We start from the raw sequence: 25596 nt of genomic DNA, 5'->3' as shown, positions 1-25596 counted from the left end.
GTTCAGTTCTAGTTCAGTTCTAGTTCAGTTCTAGTTCAGTTCTAGTTCTAGTTCAGTTCTAGTTCAGTTCCAGTTCAGTTCCAGTTCAGTTCTAGTTCAGTTCTAGTTGTTCTAGTTCAGTTCTAGTTTAGTTCAGTTCTAGTTTAGTTCAGTTCTAGTTTAGATCTAGTTCAGTTCTAGTTCAGTTCTACTTCGGTTCTACTTTAGTTCTACATCAATTCTACTTCAGTTCTAGTTCACTATCTGACATGAATTTTTTGTGTACATAATTTTCATGCCTGGCCATATATTTTAACAATTGTTACCAAAATATTTCGCTTTAGTTAAAAATTTCCTTTAAGAATTTCATGGTATTTATTTAAGAAATTTTAAAATAGAAACTGAAAATAGAAACAAAATGATTAAGCATGTTCTATTATATTCTCCATTTAAAAATTTATGTTAAAACAATTAATCAGAAAACAATAAGAAAAAGATCTTGATTTACAAAAAGCTTTATAAATAATATAATTGATTAATTTTCCTATGCTCATAAACATGACTAAAGGCATTAAACAAAGTGTATGTATATTGGACTCAGAATTACAGCCAAGTTGTCTAGTTTATATTGACCTTATTTTGAATATGAAAAAAGGCTGACTGGCTGGCTGACTACTAAAGTGTTCATAAAGTATCATAAAAACTTATAAATGTTCAAGACTATTAGTTAGATAAATGAAAGAAAAAAAAAACAGTTGTAAGTTAAACATTTAAATGATTTTTCTTTAGAAACGCATGCTCACACAAGAAGTATGAAAGCATATAACTAGATACTTGCATTTAACAATTTGCTATTGATGTCAAATATGACTTTATCTTAATTTCTTTTGTAGTGGAAAAAAAAATCATGTTCTAGACATTTTTCCAATTTTTTTTATGGTTTTCATAGAGAAACATTCCCACTCAATAGATTTTAAATGAGAAGGAAAATGTTGGCAACTAACGTTTCTTTTTTTTTTTCTCAATGATTTAGAAATTATTGTTGTTAGAATTCTTAGTATTTTAATGTTAATATGTAATGAGGCATTTATTTATTGTTATTTGTAGATTTTTTTAAAAAACCAGGGGAAACTTATTCATTCACTAGTGATCATCAATCCATTAAGCAACCATTTATCTAAGACATTTCAATTTGTTATAAATGAATGTTAATAATGTTTTACGCTTTTGTCTAGTATTCTAATAGAATTATTACAAGAAATTGATAAAAATGGGTTAATGGGTTAAATTTAATGATCATTGAAACAAATTATATAGAGAAAAAGAGAGAGATAAAGATCATATAAAACTAACCGGAACTAATGGATTCTGAAAAGGTCTTTAAGCAAATTAAATGAAACTTCAATAATAAAAGAAAACAAAAATTTCCCAAGAATGTTAAGAAATATTAAAAAATTTTATAAAAATAAAACAAATAATTGTAAGTAAAAGATCAATCATTTAAAGATCAGCCTTGATCATTAACTTTAAACCTCTTCAAACTTCTTTGTTTGTTATACGAAAAACAGTTAAAAATCCGTTATAATTATATCAATCTTTAGCGGCTTTACTAAACATTAATCTCAATCTAGAAGCGTGTGTAATTAACACTTTTAATAACAAACACGTACGTAACTTAACAAATATCATTTTCTACAGCAGTGATGCAATGTATCTAAAGAAATTTTTTAATATTTTGTTGTTGTGGGTCAGTAGTAAAACAAACCAGTCATAAATTAAAACTAGTTCTAACTTTAACACACATTTTTTTTTTTTTGAAGACAACGCATTTTGAAAAATTTATTCCATAAATATGTTTATCGTTGTTTAGAGGTTTTTACTTGCAATTTAATTGTATATGGCCTTCAAAGTATGAAGTACAAACATGCGAGTGTTTTTAACAATTTTTAAAACCAGCAGACATTGAATTTTAATAAAAAAATATAAGAAGTCAATAATATATGTATGCAAATAATGCAACAAGCTTTAGCAATTAGTTGAAATTGTTAAAAAAAATTCTAAACACGTCAAGTATTATAAAGAAAACAAAAAAGAAGTAGTTAAAGAGAGCTGAAGTTAAAGAATTAATAATGTGGTTAAAGTGGGTGTATTAGAAGTAGTATTCAACATGTGCCACAAATGTTTAATGTTAATTTATTTATTATGTATTAAAGATAGAAATTTCCAAAGCAAAAAAAAAATATTGCAAAAATTAAATATTTTTGTCAAGATTTTTTTATTAAATTAAATTTATTTTTTAAAAAAGTAGAAACATTTTTTAAAGGCACTTTTTGTTGTCTTATTCTTTTTTAATATATGAAAATTTTATTCCTTATATAAATATTCATTATATGTAAATTTCATTAATTATATGAAAATTTCATTAATTTTATAAAAAAATTGATTATATGAAATTCTTGTTCATTATTATAGGAAAATTTCATTCGTTATATGAATGTGACATTCATTATATGTAGTTTTCATTCATTATATGAAAATTTCATTCATTGAATGAAAATTTTATTCAATATATGAGAACTTCATTCATTATATGAAAACTGCATTTGTTATATAAAAATGTCATTCATTATACGAAAAGTTTATTTATTATACGAAATTCTTATTCATTATATGAAAATTTCATTCTTGAAAAAAATTTCATTCGTTATATAAAAGTACCATTCATTTGTAAATCTTATTTTTTAAATAAAAATTTCATTCATTAAATGAAAATTTTATTCGTTATATGAAAATTGTATTTTTTAAATGTAAATATTAAAATTTCATTCATTATAAGAAAATTACCTCAAATAGTCTAACATGAACATTTTCGGAACATAATTTATTTCAGATATAAAATGTAATAGATTATCATACAAGAATAAATATCAGATGATCTGACATCAAACTTATATAGAATGAAAATATGTCAGACGTTTTACCATGAATATTTTCCAGACAGAAAAACATCACACAAATCTGACACAAACATTTTCTAAATATAAAATATGTCACATGATCTGACATGAGAATACACTAAACCGGCTGTCTTATAGAAATTATGTCAGCGTGGCGGGCATGAGTATTTTTCTAGTAAGAATATGACAAAAAATGCGATAAAAAATTCCAAGAGGATTAGATGATCTGACATCAAACTTATTTAGAATGTCAGACGATTTACCATGAAAATTTTCCAGACAGAAAACATGTCAGATCGATTTTTTTCTAGTAAGAATATGACATAAAATGTGATAGAAAATCCCACAAGGATAAATATGAAATGAAATGTCTAACGTTTTACCATGAAAATTTTATAAACAGAAAACATGTCAGATAGAATATATTAAGATTCAAGATATATCACACAGATCTGATACGAAAATGTTCTATATATAAAATATGTCATATAGTCTGATATGACAGCCTGTCTTACAGAAAATTGGTCAGAGAGGCGGACATGAACATTTATCTAGTTAGAATATGACGTAAACCTTTATATGAAAAATATGTCACACAAATCTAACATAAAAAATATCTTACAGATCTGTCATGAATTGATTATTTACTTTATTTAACAAAAAAAAACCTTTCCATATTTGTTATTATTTTGCAATATTTTTTTCTTTGCAACATTTTAACAAATTTCCTTCACTATCTACAGACCAAAATAAAAATGTAGTTGTACAATTTATCTCTCTTATTTCTACATGTCGTGTATGTAGTAAATCGAAAAAAACTATAAATTATCAAATTATTTAACAATTTTTTTATGTTGTGGTTTTGTCTAAGAGAACAACTAACGGTTTCTATTACCATAAAAAACTAAAAACAAACAAATTCTAGCCAAATAAGTAAGAAAAAAATGCAAAAATAGAAATAAAACCTTTAGGCCAAACACGATTTTATCCTCTATAAAAATCTTGAAATAAAAAAACTAAAAGAAAATCGACAGGAAAGCAAACAAACTAAAAGACACTGACACCAACTATAACAAACTTATAGAAACTGTTAATAGAAGAGAATAGTTTAATCTTACTATTAAAACTACACGAGCTAGTTGTTTGCTTTTTTTATTTATAAATTTATACAAACATTGGCCATATTAAAAAATCTATAAGACCAAAAAACAAACAATCGAAAACATTTTCTTAAACTTAAAAAAATCAAATACTTTGCTAAATACTAAATGCAGGTAGTGCAGACTATTGTTGTAGAAACTAACCGCATTGTCAATAGCATTGTTTTGATGCGGGTTTTATGAATGTTAGACCCAACAGTTTTGGATAACAAAACTCATCCACGAACTCTTTTCAAAATAAAGTATATGGCTGTCATGCAAATAGGTCTGATAGTCTGATATTTCTATAGAGAAAATGTCTGCAATGAATTTTTGTTAGACAAAAAATGTCACAGGCAGTACAACATAAACATTTACTAAACATAAAATATATCTGACAGTCTTATACGATCATTTTATAAACAGAATATGTGACAGAGTAACAATCATTTAAATTTCAGACAGAAAATATAACAGGCTGCTTGACAGAATAATTTTTTAAACGAAAAATTGGCCAGGTATCTGATATGAATATTTTCAAAAGAGAAAATATGTCAGACACCCTGACATGATAATTTTTTTAAACAGAAAATATCCTGGCAAAACATTAACATTTCCTAGACCAAAAAAATGTGGCAGGCAGTCTGACATGAACATTTTATAAACAGAATATGTGACAGAGTGATAGACATTAAAATTTCCTAAACAGAAAATGTGTCAGGTTTCTGACATGAATATTTTTTACCACAAAATATGTCAGGCTTCCTGACAAGAAAATCTTTCAAACAAAAAATGTGACAGATCACCTGACATAAAAATTTTCTAGTTCAGTTATATGTCAGACATTCTGATCGAACTTTTTCTATTTAGAATATCCTATGTCAGAGAGTCTGACATGAAAATTTTCTTGACATATGTTAAGACATAAAATTTTTCTACAAACATGAAATAAGTTTAAATAGCTTACTTAAGAGCAGTAATTATTTATTTTACAGGGAGTTATACCCCGACTTCTCCTGAAACTACTGGTTTACTTTTTGCAGTTCATGTATTTTCTGTATTGGAATTGTAACTTTAAACAGAAATTAATCGCTAAATAAAAATATTGCAAGAAAAAAATGCAGTGTTAATTTATGCAACGAATCAAGTGTTAATGTCACGTATTACGATTTTACTTTGTTGTATTTGGTATTTTTTTTGCTTCAACACATATTTTAGCACTTTTTTTGCTGAGTTTGAAGCTTTTTGGTCGCTTTATACCTTAATATTAACAAAATACTGTTATTTTAATTGTTGTTATTGCAATATTTTTTTTCGATATGTAATAAATGATAGCAGAGCTAGTATATTGTGGGGTTTTAAAACTAAGGAAATTTAAACCTATAAGGAGGGCATAGGAATTTGAGGAAAAATTAAAAAAAATAGGTTCTTATATAATAGGGGAGAGGTTCTTCTGCACAGTTTGATATATCTTAATCGCTCACGAGTGTAATTATTTCTAAAGTACAAAAATATTTGTTATTTTTAATCAAAAACTTGACAATGAATCATTAGGTAATGTCTTAGTAAGTTGTTAGCATGATTTGTAAAGCTGACAATGTATGACTTGTAATGCTGACATTTGACTAAATATGTGACAACGGGACGTTGAATCCCTATAAGTGATTTTTGTATAAAAATAGAGTTAAATGAGAAGACAATAGTCTTCCTATTCTTTTAGTTTTGGAAATCTATAAGTTTATATTGCTTTTAATTAAATGCTGCAATTGTGACATTTGACAAAATAAGTGACAACGTGAAAAATACTATTAACCTCACTTTTAACTCTCTATTAGTTCTAGAAGTCTATAAATTTCTATTGTTTTTTATTTAAATGCTGTCATTACGACATTTGACAAAATGTGTCATTGCCTGTTGTGACATATTATAAAAGAAAAACAGAACCAAATTTTAGATCAAAATCTCTGGCGCCCAACAAATCTCATATGTTTAATGACTTTTTTTATTAGTTTTTTTTATAATTTTGAGGAAATGTTTTAAGTTTATTTTAAAATAGTTATTTTTACCACAATAACATCTCGTATTACGTTTAAAAATACCACAAGGTGTTAAAGTAATAATAACATTATAAAACATCAATGTAAAAATATATATTGTCAATGGATTATGTAAATGTGTGACAAGTAAAATAATATATATAAGTCACAAAAGAAGCATTATAAATGAAATTTAAATTTATTTAATACAAAAAAAAAAGCAGAAAAAGGGAAATAAAATAGTAACAAAAGAAATTAAGATAAAATATAGGCAAATAGTTTTTGTTATAAAATTAATACATTAATTTTTTTTTTTTTTTTTTCTCTGACCTAAAAACTAAAATTTTAGAATTTTTTAAATAAATAATAACATATTTAGTTAAATAAACTAAAATAGCTGCTAAAATATCACAAACATTGTTCAAATTTAAATAAATATATATACGAGCATGACTAAAAAACCAAAAAAAGCCAAGCCTCCAAAATACTTTACAAAATGCAGTAGCTCAGCTTAAATCTAACACTAAAAACCCCAGACAACTAACAGCTAAAAAGACATTTACAACAACTACTTGCCAACTATCTAACAAATTTTTATGTTTAACATGAATTTCCACATTAAACCGCAACTTTTTCTCAAGCTGTGTAGAAAAAAACTATTGATATATGATTGAACTTTAGCGTTTTTATAACATCTATCTATCCATCTATCTATTATGCCCTTAAAAAAAAATACAAAATGGAAATGGAGTATGGAAAAAAAAACTATAAAAAACAATCAACCGTGAATTTGTAAAAAAAATTGGAAAAATTTATGTTACAAGCAAAACTAGTTAAACTGCATGCCAAAGGAAAATTTGTAGAAAAACTGCAACATGATTTTCTTTTAGTGTTTTTTTTTTTGTTTCTTCTTTAGTTAAAGATGTTAGTAGTAAAGGTGTAAATAACGGTGGCAAAACACTTTTCCTTTTCTTGTTGATTTCTTTTTCAACAACTTTCAGCTGGGCGCTTATTAAGTTTAAAGGGTTAGTTTTAAAATAGGGGGTTTAACTTTAGGTTGTTAGGTTCAACTTAAGCTTAAGTTCAAAGTTGACAGATGGGACGAAATCAGATAGAGAGATAGATAGATAGATGTAGATAGATAGATAGATAGATAGATAGATAGATAGATAGATAGATAGATAGATAGATAGATAGATAGATAGATAGATAGATAGATAGATAGATAGATAGATAGATAGATAGATAGATAGATAGATAGATAGATAGATAGATAGATAGATAGATAGATAGATAGATAGATAGATAGATAGATAGATAGATAGATAGATAGATAGATAGATAGATAGATAGATAGATAGATAGATAGATAGATAGATAGATAGATAGATAGATAGACAGACAGACAGACAGACAGATAACTAAATCTATGTTCTCAGATCTTAGTTTGACTAAACTTTTAATAGATATCTTAGTTTAACTAAACTTTTAATAGAAATCTTAGATTAACTAATATTTTACAATTAACTATAAAAAATCTTTAAACTTTAGGTATTTAGTTAAACTTAAGTTTAATAAAACTCGTCTTAAACAAAATTAAACCCCTTTTAAAACAGAAAACCTCACACATTCCATCAAAATTTTCCTTTTTCCTAAAATTTTCATTAAGTGAAAAAAACGCTCAAAATATCATGTTGTCTAGTAAATTTCTTTAAATATCCATCTATCTAGTCTGCAGTAGTAAGCAGTATTTTAAAAGTAACATGTTAACATTTATTTTATGATCAAAATAATGATTTTAAAACGTTGTAATTATTTGCAACATGTTGCCAACTGCAAATAAGTTTTCGTTTTTGCTATTCTTCAACTTGTTTTTCAATCAATATTAAGTTTAAGCTCATCTTTACCCACTTCAAGTGATTTATGTATTTCAAAATGTTTCATTCAATGTGTTTCGTGAATTAAACATGTGGTGCTCACCATCAAAATCATGTTTTTTTAAGCTAAAGATCATTATGATGAGTTATGGTGAGTAAGATGGCTGGCTAACTAGTTGATCGACTCTAGCTGAGTGACAAACAGTGCTTTTAAGCACCTTAATCGATAATGACTTCATGTATTATAAAGTTTTTGCTATTTTTGATATTGCTACTTATGATCACCAGGTAAAAATGGTTATGTTTTTTTCTTTTGCAAGAGTAAAAGTGTTGTTTATGGAAAAATGTTTAAAGGATTTCTTTATAATGAAAGCAATTTAAAAAACAATTTGCCAAAATATTGAACTAGAGGTCATGAACAGCAATTTTAGAAAATATTTCAAAAGTTTTAAAATCGTTCAATAAAGCAATTGTTAGCAAAAATTTAAAATTTTTACTATTTATCTCTTAAACTGAGTATCATTATGTAAATATACTCCTTTTAGGGTCAGAAGAGCGAAGTAAACAAACCCAGTGTTGTACTAAGCAGCTGCAAATTGCTGCGGCGTCAAAACTTGCTAAGTAAATAAACACAGAGTTGCTTTAAGTTAGTAGCAATTTTTAGCAGCAGTGGAATGCTGCGACGTCTAAACTTCCTATGTTAACAAACACAGTTTCTTTTACTATAGAAATACAACCCTTTTAGAGCGAAAAGAGCAAAGTAAACAATCGCAGTGTTGTATTAAGCAGCAGCAAAATGCTGCGTCGTCAAAACTTGCTATGTAAACAAACACAGAGTTGCTTTAAGTTAGTAGCAAAACATAGCAGCAGTGAAATGATGCGACGTCTAAACTTGCTATGTTAACAAACACAGTTTCTTTTACTATAGAAATACATCTCTTTTAGAGCGAAAAAAGCAAAGTAAACAATCGCACTGTTATATTAAGCAGCAAAGAAATGCTGCGGCGCAGAGTTGCTTTAAGTTAATAACCAAGTTTAGCAGAAGTAGAATGCTGCAACGTCGAAACTTGCTATGTAAATAAACACAGCAACGTTAAGCAGCCCCGCATCGAAATTAAAAGTTTAAAAAGTCTACAATTTTGTTGCAAAATGTATATCTTTTTAATCTTTATTTTAAACTTTTTTCCACAGTTTGTGATGTCAAGATTTTGTTATATATTTGAAAAAGTTAACATTCTTGCTTATATAATCTTAGTTTTTAATCTAATGACAGGCACTCCTAAAAGTTAAATAAGATTTTAATGACCATTTAATGTATTAAATTAAAAATTCTTGGTCTTTTCTTAAAAAAGAAATATTTTTAAAATATAAATAAAAACCTTTAATATACAGCCAACCCTAAATTTAACAATTCCAACACAAACACAACGCTGTTAACGCAAAGGCAAGGATGTAAATCTGAACAGAGTTGCTTTGAAGAGAAGCAACCACCAGCATTAAGTTTAGAGTACTTTTTTCAAGTTATTTTCAATACTTTTGCTTTACAAATACAATCATTTATAAAAAAATGTTCAATCTTTCAAAGTCAAAAAATTGTTGTTTCAAATTTAGTTTGTAATTTATCTTTAGGTTTCATTTTAATGTCTGACAAGACACTCCTAAATAATTTAGTTACCACTTTAATTAATAACCGTTTAATAAATATAATTGTCAATTTATTGTTTTTTAAAGAGATTTCTTTTTTTTTGGAAAAAAACTAAATGATTATTATACAAAAATTTACAATAAAACTTTTAAAACAACTGGTTTTTCTTTGTTTAAATATCTTTACAAACTGTAAAGTTTACATGTTGGCTTAGCTACAAAAAAAAAATAACAAAATTTAAATTATATTGTTTTAAACGTTACAATTTGTTTTTTTATGCAAATTTCTTATTGTTTTATTACTAGACACCTAATAAATGTCACCAGATATTAATTGCTTTGTTAAAAATGCGGTTAATTATTGATTTATTTTTACAATAAATATTTTTCTTCGGGGGATTACTATTAATGTTGTTCACCTTTATGGAAGAGGGAGTAGGTTTATAAAACGAAAGGTGTTAATCAAAATTATTGACAGAAACATAAATATGTGAAGGTGAATAGATAGTAAATTCCAGATTCCGGTATGTGTGCATATATGGGTATAAAGGGGTTTCTTGATAAATAGAGGCAAAGTGTTAATTATTAATAACTTAAGGCCTCATAAAAGTGAAGATAAAATTTTGTTATAAAAAATAAAAAACTTTAAAAGCTCTTGCTTTAGAAAACTAAAGTCTTAAAAACTTTAAACAATTTAAAAGCGTTAAAAAATTTGAAAAGCTTTCAAAAGGTTGTATATAATTTGAATAAATATATAGAGTTGGAATAGTTTAGTTATTGTAAAAAGTAAATTTGTGAAAAAGCTTTAAACATTTTCAAAGAGCTTTTGAAAAGTTAAAAAAGCATTTACAAATTAGTAAAGAGATTAAAAAGCATTAAAAAATTGTAAAATAAGTTAGCAGCAGCATTAAAAAGTACAGTCTTTATAAAGTAAAAAAAAACTTTTAAAACCTATTGCTTTTACAAAAAAGCTTTCAGAAAATTTATAAAAGAAGTTCTTTAGAAAAGAAAAATATAGAAAATATAAAAATGAAGAATTTATGAAGAATTTAGAAACAAATTTAGAACAAAGTTGCAATTTTTAAAAACACAATAAAATTTAAAAGCTCATATTATTAAAAGAAAATCAGAAAGACTTTTAAAAGCTCTAAAAAACTTCTGATCATCAAGATCAGAAGTTTACTTTATTTAAGTTTCAACTTTACAACCATAGAAACAACTTTCAATTTCAGCGCAAATTTTTTTGAAATTAGTTTTATAAATTGGAATTTAAAACAAAATTAAAACCTTCACTCTAAAAACCACAATAATAAATAATTAAAATGGCATGTGTTTTCCAAAAATAACAAATAAATAAAATACTACAAATTTAAAATCTAATCAAAGCAAAAACATCTTTGCCACCATCTCAACAATTTGCTGCAAAACACCAGCAACAGTAGCTTTACAACAAATCTTAAACAACAACTAAACGAAATCAAAACCATCAGTTTTTTTTTAAGTTGAAAATTTATTTTATTTGATTTAAACTACCAGCAACAATAACAACAAGCCGAAAAAACACCTTAAATTACAAAATAAATAGAAACCGAAAGTTTTTTTGTTTTGTTTTCATTTCAATGGAATCATGTTTACAACCTTTATAGTTTTAGTAAAGAAAACAAAATCTATTGAAACGTCTTAAATATTATGTTGTAGTTTATGTTTTAAAACCAACAAACGGAAGCTAAATTTTATGTTATTTTTTGCGAAATTAATTGTTAGCACGACATTTGAAAAGCCAAAAAAAAAAACAACAAAACAATACCACCATCATATAAACAAAAAACAACATTTATTGTAGGCAAATAACCAACCCTAGGGTGTTGGATGCCATCATATCAAACCGGCCATCAAACAACATTTAAGGCAAACTGCAACTATGTACAAATCAAATTTAGAAATAAGTATTTAGAACAAACAGGTTGGTAGCGGTTTTTATACGTACGTATATGCAAACTAAGGTTGGCAACGTTTAGGTCAAAATCAATTGTTAATGCATTCAAATTTACATTTTACATTTGTTTGTTTTGAAATTAAAAGTAGGCAGTCAGTCGATTGTTGCTGAAAGTTTGTGGGCTTTAGGTTTCAAGTTTGACCTCAATTTTTATCAATATGTTATTTTATAATATAGACAACTAAGCAAATGATCAAGATATTGTTAAAGAGACGATAAATTTTGGACTAAGCAAAAATTAATGGAGAAAATTTAAACTACATTTGAAATGTTCACCTTTGGGCTCCGATTTATATAGCTGACGTTTATTCGACAAGTTTAACTGAGTGAAGAAGGTATTCTGGGGAAACTGAATGGTTCGCAAAGGAGAGAGTTCAATGAGGATATATTATTCAAACATTATCGAGATATTGACATTAAAGAAGAAGTAGAAAATCACATCTCTTTCTCTTATTTTCGTGAGCAAAACCATGTCCCCAATGTAATCCGATTGCACTTATTTCTATTGTCAAGCGATTCTCACAGAAATTAAGATTTTGTCTAAGTGAAGAAGGTATTCTGGGGAAACTAAAAGGTTCGCAAAGGAGAGAGTTCAATGAGAATAGTTTATCCAAAAATCATTGATTAGCAATTGAAAAATATCACCACATTATCTCTTACTTTTTCTTTTGGATTTCGGATTGTTCTCCCGACAATTGCATACGTCTGACTTACAACTAAGTGAAAGTCAGATTAAATATTCAATTTGTTTACAATATCGTCTTTGTGATAAGCGGAGCATTTCTTAGCAAATATTGAGTGATCGTGGCAATATTCGAGGTGTTTTGCCTCAGATCTTTTCACGGATCATATATTCAATTAGTTTACGACATCGTCTAAGTGAGAAACAGATTATTCCTCAGCAAATATTGAGTGATCGTTCCAATGTTCGACGTGTTTTGCCTATGATCCTTTCACAGATCAGATATTTAATTACTTTAAGACTTCGTCTGAGTGAGAAACGGATTATTTCTCAGCAAATATTGACTGATCGTGGCATTAAACAATGTGTTTTGTTTTGTAATCGAAGGATTACATTTAAAGGACGAATAGATAAGAAATTTGTTTCCTTTCATTAAATGGATAACCAGTCTCACTAAATACTTCCCTTTTCCTTCCTAAAACATTAATTATTTATGTGTCAGTTAGTTAGTTGTACAACAATTAATATTCATGTTTGTTTTTTATTGTTTCGAATGCAGGAAAATAAACACTTTGTCCAAACAGACTTGACCACCATATGTTGTTCAATTGTTAGTTAAAGGAAAATTCATTAACTTTATGCTCAAGTTTATAATGTCGATTTTTGTTTTTAGTGAAAGTAACTTTTGAATATATGAACAATTTTTTCTTTTTAATAAAAATAAGAAAAACATCATAATGATGATGGTGATAATGATGATGGTTGGCAAAAGTTGCAACATTAACAGATGCCACCATAATAAATAATAATAAAAATTTGTATATGTAAGTTTAATTGTACACATCAGGCAATGATTTTCAACGCATGTTATTTTTACATTATTCAGATGACAATCAAAATCATTTAAATGATTAGTTAACAAATTAGTTGTGTTTTTTTGTAATTTTTTATTGCTGGATTTTTTTTTTTGGAAATATGAATTTTCCTTTTGAAAATAATGGTGTTTGGTTTTTTTGTTCGCTTTTAATAAATATTTTTTATGACAAAATTTGTTTTTTTATTATTTACAATTTTGCTTCATTAGCATTTTATTGTATTTAATAATAATCCAATAACATGCAATGTATGCTTTGGATTTTTTTCTTTTGTTTAAACTTAAAGAGTTGCCAATTTATGGTTTAATTAAGTAGCAATATGTTATGTATTAAATTTGTTTAATTAAATAAACATAAGTTTTGAGTAAATTAACGATTTAACCAAGCAAAACTGATAAAATATTTTTTAAATGATGAAAACTATTTATTAAAAGTTTTGAAACATGCAAAGTTTTGTGCAATTTTTTTTTTAATTTAGAAAAATTAGGAATTTAAATTTTTGAAAAAGGAAATATTTTATAATTTTCTAAAGTTTATCAAAGAAATTTTTGTTTTAAACCAAATTTAATCACATTACTTTTTAACCATTAAAAATACAATTGGTAAATGAGTGTTTTTATGTGTTTCCAGTTAAAAACAAGGGGTTAATTGCCTTAAAGCACGCGTCCAAAAAAAACCAAGTTAACTGCAACACATTGCTTACTATATGCAACTCTATATCTAATAAACTCAATCTTATTAAGCAACAAAAAAAATAAAAATAAATTTAGCAGCAAAAACTACAAACAACACCTTTCAAAAAAAATTTTTGTTTTGGGGTAAAAAAATAACAAAAACAAAATTAACATGTGTTTCTTAAATTTAAAAAAAGAAAACTAAACAATTTAGCAGTATTAAACCAAAAAAAAAAGGATTACAAAATTTAACCTAAATTAATTAATAAGTTTATAATTAAATCAATACTTTATTTTAATCTTTACAGACTTTACAGTCGTGTCCTATCAGCAGCTGTACTAATGAACCTGATACTTTGAGTGCCAATAACGATTCGCTGCAGACCACACCAGATAGTACACTACAGAAATCGACTAGTTTGCAACAGCAGACGCAACAATTACAACAGCAACAGATAAACCATATAACCAATAAAAATAACAACAACAACGATACACATCATCATCATCACTCTCACCATAATAGTGCTACCAGCGATACTTCATCTACATCCTTTCACCAGCGTTTTGATTTTAGTCAATTAAAAGCTCGTCTACCGGAACTTAATTGTCTACACAGTTTACAACGCTATTGGCAACAGCATAATAACGGCGCCAACGATCCTAACGATCCAGCATCGTTGCAACCAAAAGATGGTGGTGACGTTTCAAATTCCTTTTATGCCAATAATATTTTAGGTTATACATTTGGCTATCAGTTAAGTGGTGGTAAAGATTCGTCTAACGGTAAAAACGACCAGATACGTGAGACACCCTTACAAAAGTTCTATAGACATCAGCAGCAAAAGAAAATGCCAGCGTTTAGGGGTAGACGTGGTTGGTGTGGTTGTTTTCAGGTGAGTTTTATTAAGTAATAACAAGTGTAAAGTTAAGCAGTTTAGCTTTTTTCAATTATAGTTGTCTAGTTGTTTAATTATTGTTGCAGTCATCACTTAGGAACCTTATAATGTAATTAATTATAAGTTTTTTAGTAGACAACATTCTTAACCTTGGCATTAACTTTAAAATATAATAGAGATGACAAGGCAGAACAAAGTAAAGTTTTTTATAAAGTTTATACAACTCTGCAACGAATCCAATCATTAACAAGTTTAAGCTTATCATCCCAATAAGTCTAACAACTAAAAGTTCCAAAGCCCACTACATTCGACGTTATTCCTTGATTTCCAACAACTTTAAATAAACATTCTTTCCAAATGAAGTTCAACTCACGAGTTATTATTAAAATACTCATGAAGTAGCGATCAATAAGAATCGGACATTATCGATGTATTTAAGATAAAGAACGTTAAAAACATAATGTCTTTGCCTCAATTATGTGATCGGAACTAAGGACCAAATAGCATACCACAGAAATCAAAATACATGTTCTTCTGAAAGGTTTTCCCAGAAATCGAAAGATCCGAGTGAATAAAGAGTGTGGCTCAGATAATTTAGAAGAAAACTTTTAAATGTTAGGGTACGTTTCTCTGATACGGAAAGGTTCTTAATCAATCAATTTGGATTAATACTTTTGATTTTTGGGGTGCCGAATGTACTGACCTCTAACGATAAAACTAATTTCCTCACAGATCACAATAACGATTTCCACAAGATAAAACTATTCACGACAGCAGAACTGTAACTTTAGGAAACTTAGGCAATGATTGAGAACTACGATCCCGAAGTTAATGAAAGATATGAACATAAGTTATCAACAATCTGGAAACTTAAACCACAATTGAGTCTTTTCTAAGGGGTGTTTACAATCAGAGATAGGTAGGTCCAAAGCGAAGAAGCTTTTGAAATAAGACAATATTGCGATAGACATTACTATGGGGTGTTCAGTACGATCAATACCAAACAGATTATATAGAAACGATTACTTTTTATTTTAAGATAAGCAAAGGTTTCAAAACTCGGCAGATTACTCTCTAGTCTATATGATTTAGATAGGCAGATCATTTCGCTAATTACACCAACTTTTGCTACATTTGAAATTATTAAAACTTTAATTGTTCAAAATTCAATTTGTCCAGCTCTGCTAGTATGATTTGACAAACATGATTATAATTTCATTTAAGATGACTGTCTATTTTTAATAAGTTTTTTTAGCTGTTATGATTTAAAGATATATGACGCCAGAGCAGCTCTAACTAACAAGGCTAAGGAGATGCTGATGACATTTAAAGTTTTAATATAAATTAATTTATAATAAAAAATTTAGCAAAATAAATATTATCATGAAGTTGACAGCAGTTAAAACTGCTAATCTAATAATTTAAAGAAAAACTCATAATTTAAATTATATTGTGAAAACCTTTTAAAAATATAACAATTTTTTAACATTCTTCAAAGATATCTTTAGCATTTTAAACAAATTGTACAAACAAAACATTTTTGGTAAAAATATTTTAATTTGATTTTAAGTAGATTTTCCTAATAGAGACTAAAATGTAGCTCATGTAATATATTGATTAATCACTTGTGAACATTTAAAGTTGTTTGCCAAGTTTTAAAATATCAACGCTGCAACGAATATTACAGAGTTAGTTGTGCCTCTATGATCCTTTTAGGATATAGAGGAATCAAAAATAATAAGAGTTAGGTAAGAATGGGTTATGTACCCTTAGCTGGAACTCTACTTGGAGCATTGTGAACTATAGGAGATAAAAATTTAATCACTGGTCTTCAATATGTAAAATGTGAAAGTCTAAAGTTTCTAGAAAACTAAATGAAGTTAAAACCTAAAGAAGAACGTTTATGACTGATGGGTTTTTGGAAATTGCGAAAAAGTTGTTTGATGACAAATATCAGAATGGTGACGATAAGTTTCTCAATAGATTGAAGAAAAAATGTACAGAAACTGAAAGGTTAGTGTTTTAGTCTAGTAGACAGGAGGTTCTGGGTTCGATTCCCAAATGAGGCACTGGTTAAGGAGTACCTAGGAGCACTAGGTGTATATCATCCTCCTTTCAAACTAACTAACTAGAGAAACAGTTGATCCTAGATCTTTCTTTCAAAGTTATACGATGATTTCTCTTAAACATCACCAGATTTCCATAAAGGGTTAATTGTATAACATGTTTATAGGCAAAACAACTGTTGTTCGTTTTATATATTATCATGTTCAAAACCATCAACAACAAAATGGGTTGTATTAGAAATTCATATTATAAACATATTTATAGTTAGATAAACTATATTGTTCAGACAATTTAAGACTTTCAAAGTTTTTGTATTTATAGCCTTTGGTAACTTATCGATTATATTGCTGCATTAAGTAAAACACATTCATTTGTTAAGGAAAAACAAAAGAAAAACCTTACTTGGCACTAAGCACTAGGTGCAAAAATGTAACGAAAAACAAAAAACGCCAAACAAATCAACAACCTCTTTGAAGTTATTATAACAAAAAAAAAACTTTGTTTTTTACAATCACTTTAAGTCGTTTATTAATGGGAGTTTTTATAATATTCTGTTAGTTGTGGTCTATCTACATTTTTACAAATAATTAATTGGTTATGCACTATTAACAGTGAATTAATTTTTAAAATGATACTCATATACATATGTTTATATATAATATTGCAAAACAAAATGAAATCATTATTATAATTATTAATTTTTTTTATTACAGGATGACGAACCACCTGAAATTTGTGTGGTTGAAGGAGCTTTCACACTACAGACTCTTACACCAACACAACCCATGCCCTCGGTAGATGAATTGGATACAAAGTTTGCTGAACTAGTGGAAGAATTAGATTTAACAGCTCCCAATAAGGAGGCTATGTTAAGTTTACCACCCCAGAAGAAATGGCAAATCTATTGCTCACGTAAATCTCCCATGGATACCATAGATGGTGGTCCAGCTAGCAATATAACACAACCTCCCACGGCAGAACATTATGTGGAACGTCTTAAGGAATTGGCCGCACATATTTCAGTCAGTCCCGAAGATTCTCCCTGTCATGAATACAATGCACGCATCGAAAGTCATACACATTTTCTAGATGCTTTGAAAACCGCTTTGAGAACTTCGACTCACAGTTTTGTCTTGAGATTTGTGGAATTTGAGGGTTTACCGGCTCTGCTAAATCTATTGCAGAAAATGGATATACGCGTAGCGAATAGTCCATTCCATACTAGTCTTATAGGTTGCATTAAAGCTTTAATGAATAATTCGGTAAGTTGTTTTAAAAAAAATCTATGGAAATTTGTCAAATAATTTTTGAATTAAATTACTTTTAGACTGGACGAGCTCATGTATTGGCTCATCCCACCTCGATTGATACTATTGCCCGCTCTTTGGCGGCCGATAATATTAAAACTAAAGTTGCTGCTTTGGAAATCTTGGGTGCAGTTTGTTTGGTGCCGGGTGGTCATCGTAAAGTACTGCAGGCCATGTTAAATTTTCAAGAATTTGCGGCCGAAAGAACTAGATTCCAAAGCATTATTAATGATTTGGATCGCTCTACAGGAGCCTATAGAGATGATGTTAATCTAAAGACCGCCATTATGTCTTTTATTAATGCTGTGTTAAATTATGGTCCCGGACAAGAGAATCTGGAGTTTAGGCTACATTTGCGTTATGAATTTCTAATGATGGGCATACAACCCATTATTGACAAGTTGAGGAAGCATGAAAATGAGACTTTAGATCGGCATTTGGTAAGTTAAATTATTTAAATTTGAGAAATTACTATTGCTAATTGTTTTTGTACATGTATTCATTAGGACTTCTTTGAAATGGTAAGAGCCGAGGATGAAAAAGAATTGGCACGTAAATTTGATCATGAGCATGTGGATACAAAGAGTGCCAGCGCCATGTTTGAGTTATTAAGACGTAAACTGAGTCATTCACCAGCCTATCCTCATATGTTGTCACTATTCCAACACATGTTATTACTGCCATGTAAGTTAAATCTTTTTTTTTAACTTTCAGTTTGAAAAGATATTTAATTTTTAATTTTTTCTTTAGACACTGGCCACTGTACCCAACATTGGTTGCTATTCGATCGTGTGGTCCAACAAATCGTTTTACAAACCGAGGGTAGACCTCGCAGTGATATTGATACCGACGATCCTAATAAGGAGAAAACCGCTATTTCCCCTGTACACGATCCCGATGTAGCACCTTTGGAAATTAATGTTTCCAAATTAGTACATCTTTTAGTCAAAGAAGAAGAGCTTACCCAGGCTCGCAAGCGAGCCGATGAATTGGAGAAAGAAAATTTCGATATACAATCACGTTTAGCCAAAAAAGAACAAGAACTTGATTTGCGCATGCAAGAGAAAGAAGATTTAGAGACAAGTCTAGCGCGCATGCGTGAACGTTTAGAGAAAGAATCAGCCAATCATTCACAAGCCGTGCAAAGAGCACAAACTGCCGAAATGAAATTGGAAGATTTACAACATAAACTAATGACCGAACAGCAGGAACGAGCACGTTTAGAAAGATTAGTCACCGAGGGTAGTATACCCGATGACCAAAAGGTGGCCGGTCTGACGGGTTGTAATGGAGCAGTTTCGCCTCCACCACCACCGCCACCCATGAAAATAATACCACCTCCTCCACCACCAATGATGGCTGCACCACCACCGCCACCTTGTCCAGGACCACCTCCACCACCCACTATGACTCAAGCTATGGGTAAGTTTTCTTTAATAACAATCTCTTGAAAATTATAATTTAAAAATGTATGTCCATAATAAAGCCCCACCAGCTCCTAAACCCGAAGTAGCCAAGAAAAATGTGCCACAGCCTACAAATCCTTTGAAGAGTTTCAATTGGTCCAAACTTCCTGATGCCAAAGTTCAAGGTACTGTTTGGAGTGAGTTAGACGAATCCAAATGGTATAACAATATTGAGTTGGAGTCTATAGATAAGCTATTCTCAGCCTACCAAAAGAATGGTGTAGCAGTAAGTGATCATTAGCTATTTTTAGAGGAAGAAACTTTTAATAAGATAATTCAATTTTTTTCTTCCCAACTTTAGCAAGTCACAGATGGTTCTATAGAGGATCTGCGCATGATGGGCAGCAAGCCACGCAATAAAGTATTATCGGTTATTGATGGTAGACGTGCTCAGAATTGTACAATTCTATTGAGTAAATTGAAAATGTCAGATGAAGAAATCTCCAAGTAAGTTAAAAACCCTGATCTTGTTTTAAAAAAAGAATATTATTTTATTTTGTTTTTGCTTTAGAGCCATATTATCTATGGATTCAAATGAACAATTAGCTTTGGATATGGTAGAGCAATTGTTGAAATTTACACCTTCAGCCGAAGAAAGAGCTTTGCTAGATGAGCATAGTGAGGATATAGAATCTTTGGCTAGAGCCGATCGTTTCTTATACGAAATATCAAAGTAAGTTTATCATTGTGGAAAACTGAAAAAGTTTGAAAGTACGATTTTTGTAATGTGTTTGCATTTGTTTTCTGCAGGATTCCCCATTACGAACAAAGATTAAAGAGTTTACATTACAAGAAACGTTTCATGATCACAGTTAATGATTTAATACCACGCATAACCAGTGTAATGGAAGCCTCTAGAGAAGTAGCACGATCCAGACGTTTGAGGAAATTACTGGAACTGGTATTAGCTTTAGGTAAGCACAAAAACCAAACGATAAAGATTAGTAGTTAATAAATTGTTTTTTTTTTCACAGGAAACTACATGAACCGAGGAGCACGTGGCAATGCTTCTGGCTTCCGTTTGGCTTCTTTGAATCGTTTGGGTGATACTAAATCAAGTGCCGCCAAGGGCACTACCCTCTTACATTTCTTAGTTCAAGTCATAGATAAGAAATTCAAAGATTTACTTAAACTCGAAGAAGATATACCCCATGTGAGAGAAGCCTCTAAGGTGTCTTTGGGTGAAATGGACAAAGATATACAAATGTTACGCACCGGTTTGGCCGATGTAGCTCGTGAAATTGAATTCCATCGTTCTTCGGGTCCAGCTCAACAAGGAGATCGTTTCTTACCCGTTATGCGTGAGTTCCATGCTCAAGCTTCTGTGCGATTTGCGGAATTGGAAGATAAATTCCAAGATATGAAAACAAGATTTGATCGTGCTGTTAGATTGTTTGGTGAAGATGGTGCCGTTTTACAGCCCGATGAATTCTTTGGTATATTCGATACCTTCCTAACTACATTTGCCGAAGCCAAACAAGATAATGAGAATTTGAGAAAACGCCAAGAAGAGGAAGAGAAACGGGCCAAGCAGGAGGCCGAATTAAAGAAACGCACAATAGAGCGCAAAAGCAAGGAGGGTCTAATGTCCTCAGTGGCACGTAATTTGGGTTTGAAATCATCCAATGGCCCCGGCAGTCCTGCCAAAGGAGACAACAAAGGCGAATTTGATGATTTAATTTCAGCCTTAAGAACGGGTGATGTTTTTGGTGAGGATATGGCCAAATTTAAAAGATCCCGCAAAACTAGACTAAGTAATGGCAGTACTTCTCCTCCCCGACATGGTCTACACCGCGAAGAAAGTAGAGAACGTACCGTAAGACGACAATAGATTAAAAATAACTCTTAAGAGAATCTCTCGTTAATATTACGAAGTTAAGAAATGATGTTTGCCATCTATGTATTTATTGATTTTGTTTTTTCAAGGTTTTGTTTAATATATTAATTGTTAAATAACACAGCGATTGTAAAAAAACCCCCCCTAAATTATATTATAGTAATTATTATATATTTTTAAAATGAAAATTCTATTTAAGTAACTCCGATAAAGAGAAAATGTTCTTTTTTTATATAACAAATGAAAGCATTAAACCAAAATTATTTAAAAATATATATTGTATGTATTTAACACTTAATGAAAAAGAAACCCCACAAAAAACTTTTGTATTAAAACAATTTATTAAATTAGTTTTTTATTATATTTAAAGAAGACAAAAAAAATATTAAAGAAAATGTTTTGAATTTTGCTGTTTTTGTTTGAGAAAAAGTTTATGTAGAAAAAAATAAGAAAAAGACTAACAGCAGATAAATATTTATAATTAAAAGTGAAAAAAAACAAACAAATTGTATATGTAAAGTTAAGCATATGAATTATTAGAATTTACTTTATAAATTAATAAAAATGAAAACCCCTATATACTAAACTAAAAAAGAGATTTATTTCGAACAGGATTCATAGCGTTCCACCAGTTTCCTATAAAGTTTGGCTACTTTTTTCTGCTGCTGACACAAGACACCACCTCCTCTTAACAGCTGATGTTGTTGGCGATTTATATCACCCACACAAATCCAGTTGGAGGTGGAGGGTAAACGCCAGCGCCAGAATTTTAAACCTACACTTTGTGACACTGCCCATTTGGAGTGATCTTGGGTAGTATTAAATTGTATGTTGAGATTGTTAAATTCTATAGCTTGTATATTATAGACATTATCATTGAGAGAGCAATTTGAATTAAAGTTACCCTTGCCATTGCGCCAAGTTTCCACCAAAAGATTTGTATCCAAAGTGGGAGCCACAAAATCTTCATATAGTTCTTTATTATATTTAGAAGTTTTGGCAAATGACTTGAAGATTGTACCTTGTAAAGACTTCAAATCGAGTATATTGTTAAAAGGTTCCATAGAAATCCATTCTTTTCGTATGGCTTGTTCCAAATGAGGAAATTTTTCACTTAATACAACAGGTATACGTTCATAATAAATATTCGGTTCATTGAATAGTAATTGTTCACCTATTTTTTCCATTTCGGTAGCATTAAAAGTAACACAAAGAAAACTTTGGCCATAATGAGAGCCAGATGAGGGATACTCATATTTGGGTAAAGAGGGAAATTTAGGTACCGAGTGTATTAACCAAATGCCAGTGTTGCCATCAGTTGCTATTACTCCTTTAGTATGGCCACCATCGAAAATAACTTGACCATTGGGATATTCATCATTATAAGCCAGCAATAAAACTAAAGGATTTGCTACCAAAGGTTCTAAGGTTAAAGCTGTTATAGAAGAAGTTTCATTTATTCTATTACTGGATAAAGTCCATTGCTCATAAGATGCATTAGTTATAAACATATAACGCAAACCAGTTTTATCATAATCCACAGTTTTATCAGTTGAATAATGAGCAGGAAGTTTGTAGAGATAAAACCTAAAATAGTGCTTCAGTAAATACAATTTGTTTTTAATTCAAGAGTTCTTTTAATGCTCACCAATCTACATTTTCGCCTTTTTCATTTTTGCAGGAAACCTTAATTTCATTACTAGTAATCAAGGTCAAGAAGATAGTAGAAAATATAATAATCACCAAGAATTTTTCTAGTAGTTTTGAAAACATTTCTTAGCGTCCAAAATGATGTTTCTTTGCATACTCTACAACACAAACTGAGTTTAGAACTAAAACAAAGCATGTTGTAAGAGGATTATAAGAGAAAACTCTTATACACACACACTCAAAATGTAATGACTGTGTAAACTAGAACAAGGGTTTGAATTTCAGTTTTATGATCAACAGGCAAACAATAAACATACAACAAACAGAAATAACCCCTAAAATGATTCATAGTGGTCTAGAGTTGCGATCTTTGTTTTTATTTATTTTTAAAATAGGTTGCGGGGTTTATTGAGAATAAAAAGAGATTTCTTTGTATAAAATTTGATTTTTTACATTATATTTTTGTCAAACAAAATTTTCACTTATCACTCACTAAAAAGTCACTCGAAACTATTTTTTTTTTTTTTTTTTTCAAATAAAATCAATTTCAAAGAAATCAATTTTTGAACAAAATTTTCCCAAAAAAAAACTTCAAAAATGACCACCCAAAATTTTTTTAACAAATTTTAAAAAAAATGTTTCCAGTATTATTTTATGAAAAATGTTTGTTCTAAAACAAACCAAAAAAAATTCTTTAGAAATCGTCTTCTAAATTTGTTCACTTAAGTTTTTCTATGATATATGCAGTATTTAAAATGTTGTTACTTTTAGCAAAGATTTTAGTTATACGTAAAATTTTCATATTCTTTTTTGTAATATCCATTACAAATTACGAAATAACAAAATATTTATTTTGGAATAACTTAAAAAAAAATCACTACAACTACATTTTGTTTAAACAAAAAAAGAAATGAAAAAAAGAAACAAACTCACCAAATAACAGCTTTCGATTATTTGCCTTGTTGTTGTTTCATTTGTATCTTGCGTTTAAGACTCTTTACTAACATATTAGTTTCAGTATGTTTTTTAGGTTTTTTACTTGCACTTTCAACGGATTCGTTATCATTTTGTGTTTGCGTTTCAGTTTTTTCATCACCATGTCTTCTTTTAAGTTTTTCGTGTATTAATTGTTCCATGGCTTTAGTTTTTTTAAAGTGTGAATCGGTGGGATCAATATTAAATTCATGAGAGGTGAAAACAGCCTTAAAACGTTGATCGTCTAAGTTCAATTGGAAATTGTCTTCTACAGGTTTTTGTGACTCTTCGATGGCTGTTTTAGATTTCTTTAGCTGTTTTCTGCGTTTCTTTTTGGATTTAGTATCTTGTTCACTTTTTAAGATTTTATCTAAACTGAAATGTTGTTTGCCATCCTCTTCGTTATTGTCATCTAATAGTAATTCCAATTCTTTGGCCTGTTTTTCATCTTCTTGCTCCTGCTCAGCCTTTAGTTGCTGTTGCTTTTTCTGTTTTTCTTTACGTTTAGTTTTGGGATCTATGAAATCTCCATTGGCAAATTCTTCTGCAAAATAGGGATCATCCATATCAATATTATCGGGTATGGAATCGAGTTCAGATTCTGAATCTTGGCCAGTAGATTGTAATTTCTTTTTCCTTCTTTCCTCTTTACGTTTTTTATTCTTTTCATTACGTTTCTGTAACACTTTTTCAATGGGCGTTAGATTTTGTTGCGCTTTTTTAGTTTCTTCTTCTGCTGCTTCATCATCTTTGAAAGGATTTGTTTTGTCATTATTTACTTCCCAAGAGAATTCCATTTCATATTTCTTTTTCTGTTTTTCTTTTTCTTCCTTTTCATTAATTTCCGCCAACAGGGCCTTGTATTTGTTTATCACTTCTTCTTTCTTATTGGTTTTTTTCTTGGGCTTTTCTTTCGTTTTTTTGTCTTCCTTATTTTCTTGGGATTTGTTACTATCGTCTTTAATTTCTTTTTCATTTTCACTTTCTTGTTCTTCCTCTTCACTGTTTTCCTCATCCTGTTCTTCTTCACTGCTATAAGCCACTATTTTTCTTAAATCCTTATCACTTATACCATCTAATTTGCCAGCAGATAATTTGTCGCCCAATTCTTTTCTATCTACCGCAGTCTCATCCCAAGTTAAATCTACTTTGGCCTGTTGCAAAGCTGTAGTGGTAAACTGTCTGGGTTGATAGCTATTGGCATCTGGCAATTCATTGCAAACATCTGAGGGCTCATCATCATCGAAACTGGTATCATCGGGTATATATCTAAGATCAACTTTAGTAGCTGAACTTTCATATTCTATGCCATCACATTCTTGATAGATCTTATCGGCCGTTTCTATAGAATCACATTCCACTACAGCATAATAGTAACGTAAACGATTAAGTTGATATTGTCTTAGTTTTTCCATGTGATAATCATCTCCCTCGCCAGCGTCACTGTCCTGTTCCTGAACCAATTCATCTTCTTCCTCAGAATCAACGTCGGAGGAATCATCTTCGGCTTTTTTACTAGAGTATCCCTTCTGTAAA

The 25596-nt window shown here is 29.4% G+C and overlaps 3 protein-coding genes across 4 annotated transcripts in view; 1 reads left to right on the top strand and 2 right to left on the bottom strand.

The window, feature by feature from the left end:
* LOC111691054 (disheveled-associated activator of morphogenesis 1) overlaps positions 1–21767 on the top strand; it is a 50459-nt gene extending 28692 nt beyond the window's left edge. The window contains exons 2-11 of the mRNA XM_023453676.2: positions 14168–14755; positions 17539–18087; positions 18153–18572; positions 18639–18816; positions 18883–19554; positions 19619–19824; positions 19900–20045; positions 20110–20271; positions 20349–20512; positions 20573–21767. Coding sequence (XP_023309444.2) covers positions 14168–14755; positions 17539–18087; positions 18153–18572; positions 18639–18816; positions 18883–19554; positions 19619–19824; positions 19900–20045; positions 20110–20271; positions 20349–20512; positions 20573–21429 — 3942 coding nt within the window. The 3' untranslated portion in view covers positions 21430–21767. The remainder of the gene's footprint in view (positions 1–14167; positions 14756–17538; positions 18088–18152; positions 18573–18638; positions 18817–18882; positions 19555–19618; positions 19825–19899; positions 20046–20109; positions 20272–20348; positions 20513–20572) is intronic.
* LOC111691053 (ESF1 homolog) overlaps positions 1–25596 on the bottom strand; it is a 124507-nt gene that overhangs the window by 97834 nt on the left and 1077 nt on the right. Inside the window, exon 2 of one of the 2 annotated variants that reach the window (XR_006940183.1) lies at positions 24019–25589. Coding sequence is in view for 1 of the 2 variants with exons in the window: in XM_023453675.2 (XP_023309443.2) it covers positions 24036–25589 (1554 nt within the window). In the remaining variant the exon portion in view is untranslated. Of the gene's footprint in view, positions 1–23880; positions 25590–25596 lie in introns of those variants that run through there. The other variant, XM_023453675.2, reaches the window with a different exon arrangement.
* LOC111691068 (plancitoxin-1) lies at positions 21953–23538 on the bottom strand. The gene is made up of 2 exons (XM_023453692.2): positions 23084–23538; positions 21953–23022 (listed from the first exon to the last, which is right to left on the bottom strand). Exons 1-2 carry the CDS (start codon positions 23206–23208, stop codon positions 22035–22037), a joined length of 1113 nt encoding a protein of 370 aa, XP_023309460.2. The 5' UTR covers positions 23209–23538; the 3' UTR covers positions 21953–22034.

This window comes from Lucilia cuprina, chromosome 3 (genome assembly GCF_022045245.1).
Source record: "Lucilia cuprina isolate Lc7/37 chromosome 3, ASM2204524v1, whole genome shotgun sequence".
Taxonomy (NCBI): Eukaryota; Metazoa; Arthropoda; class Insecta; order Diptera; family Calliphoridae; genus Lucilia; species Lucilia cuprina.
Note: the sequence above shows the minus strand (reverse complement) of the source record. Positions and strands in the feature narration are given on the sequence as shown.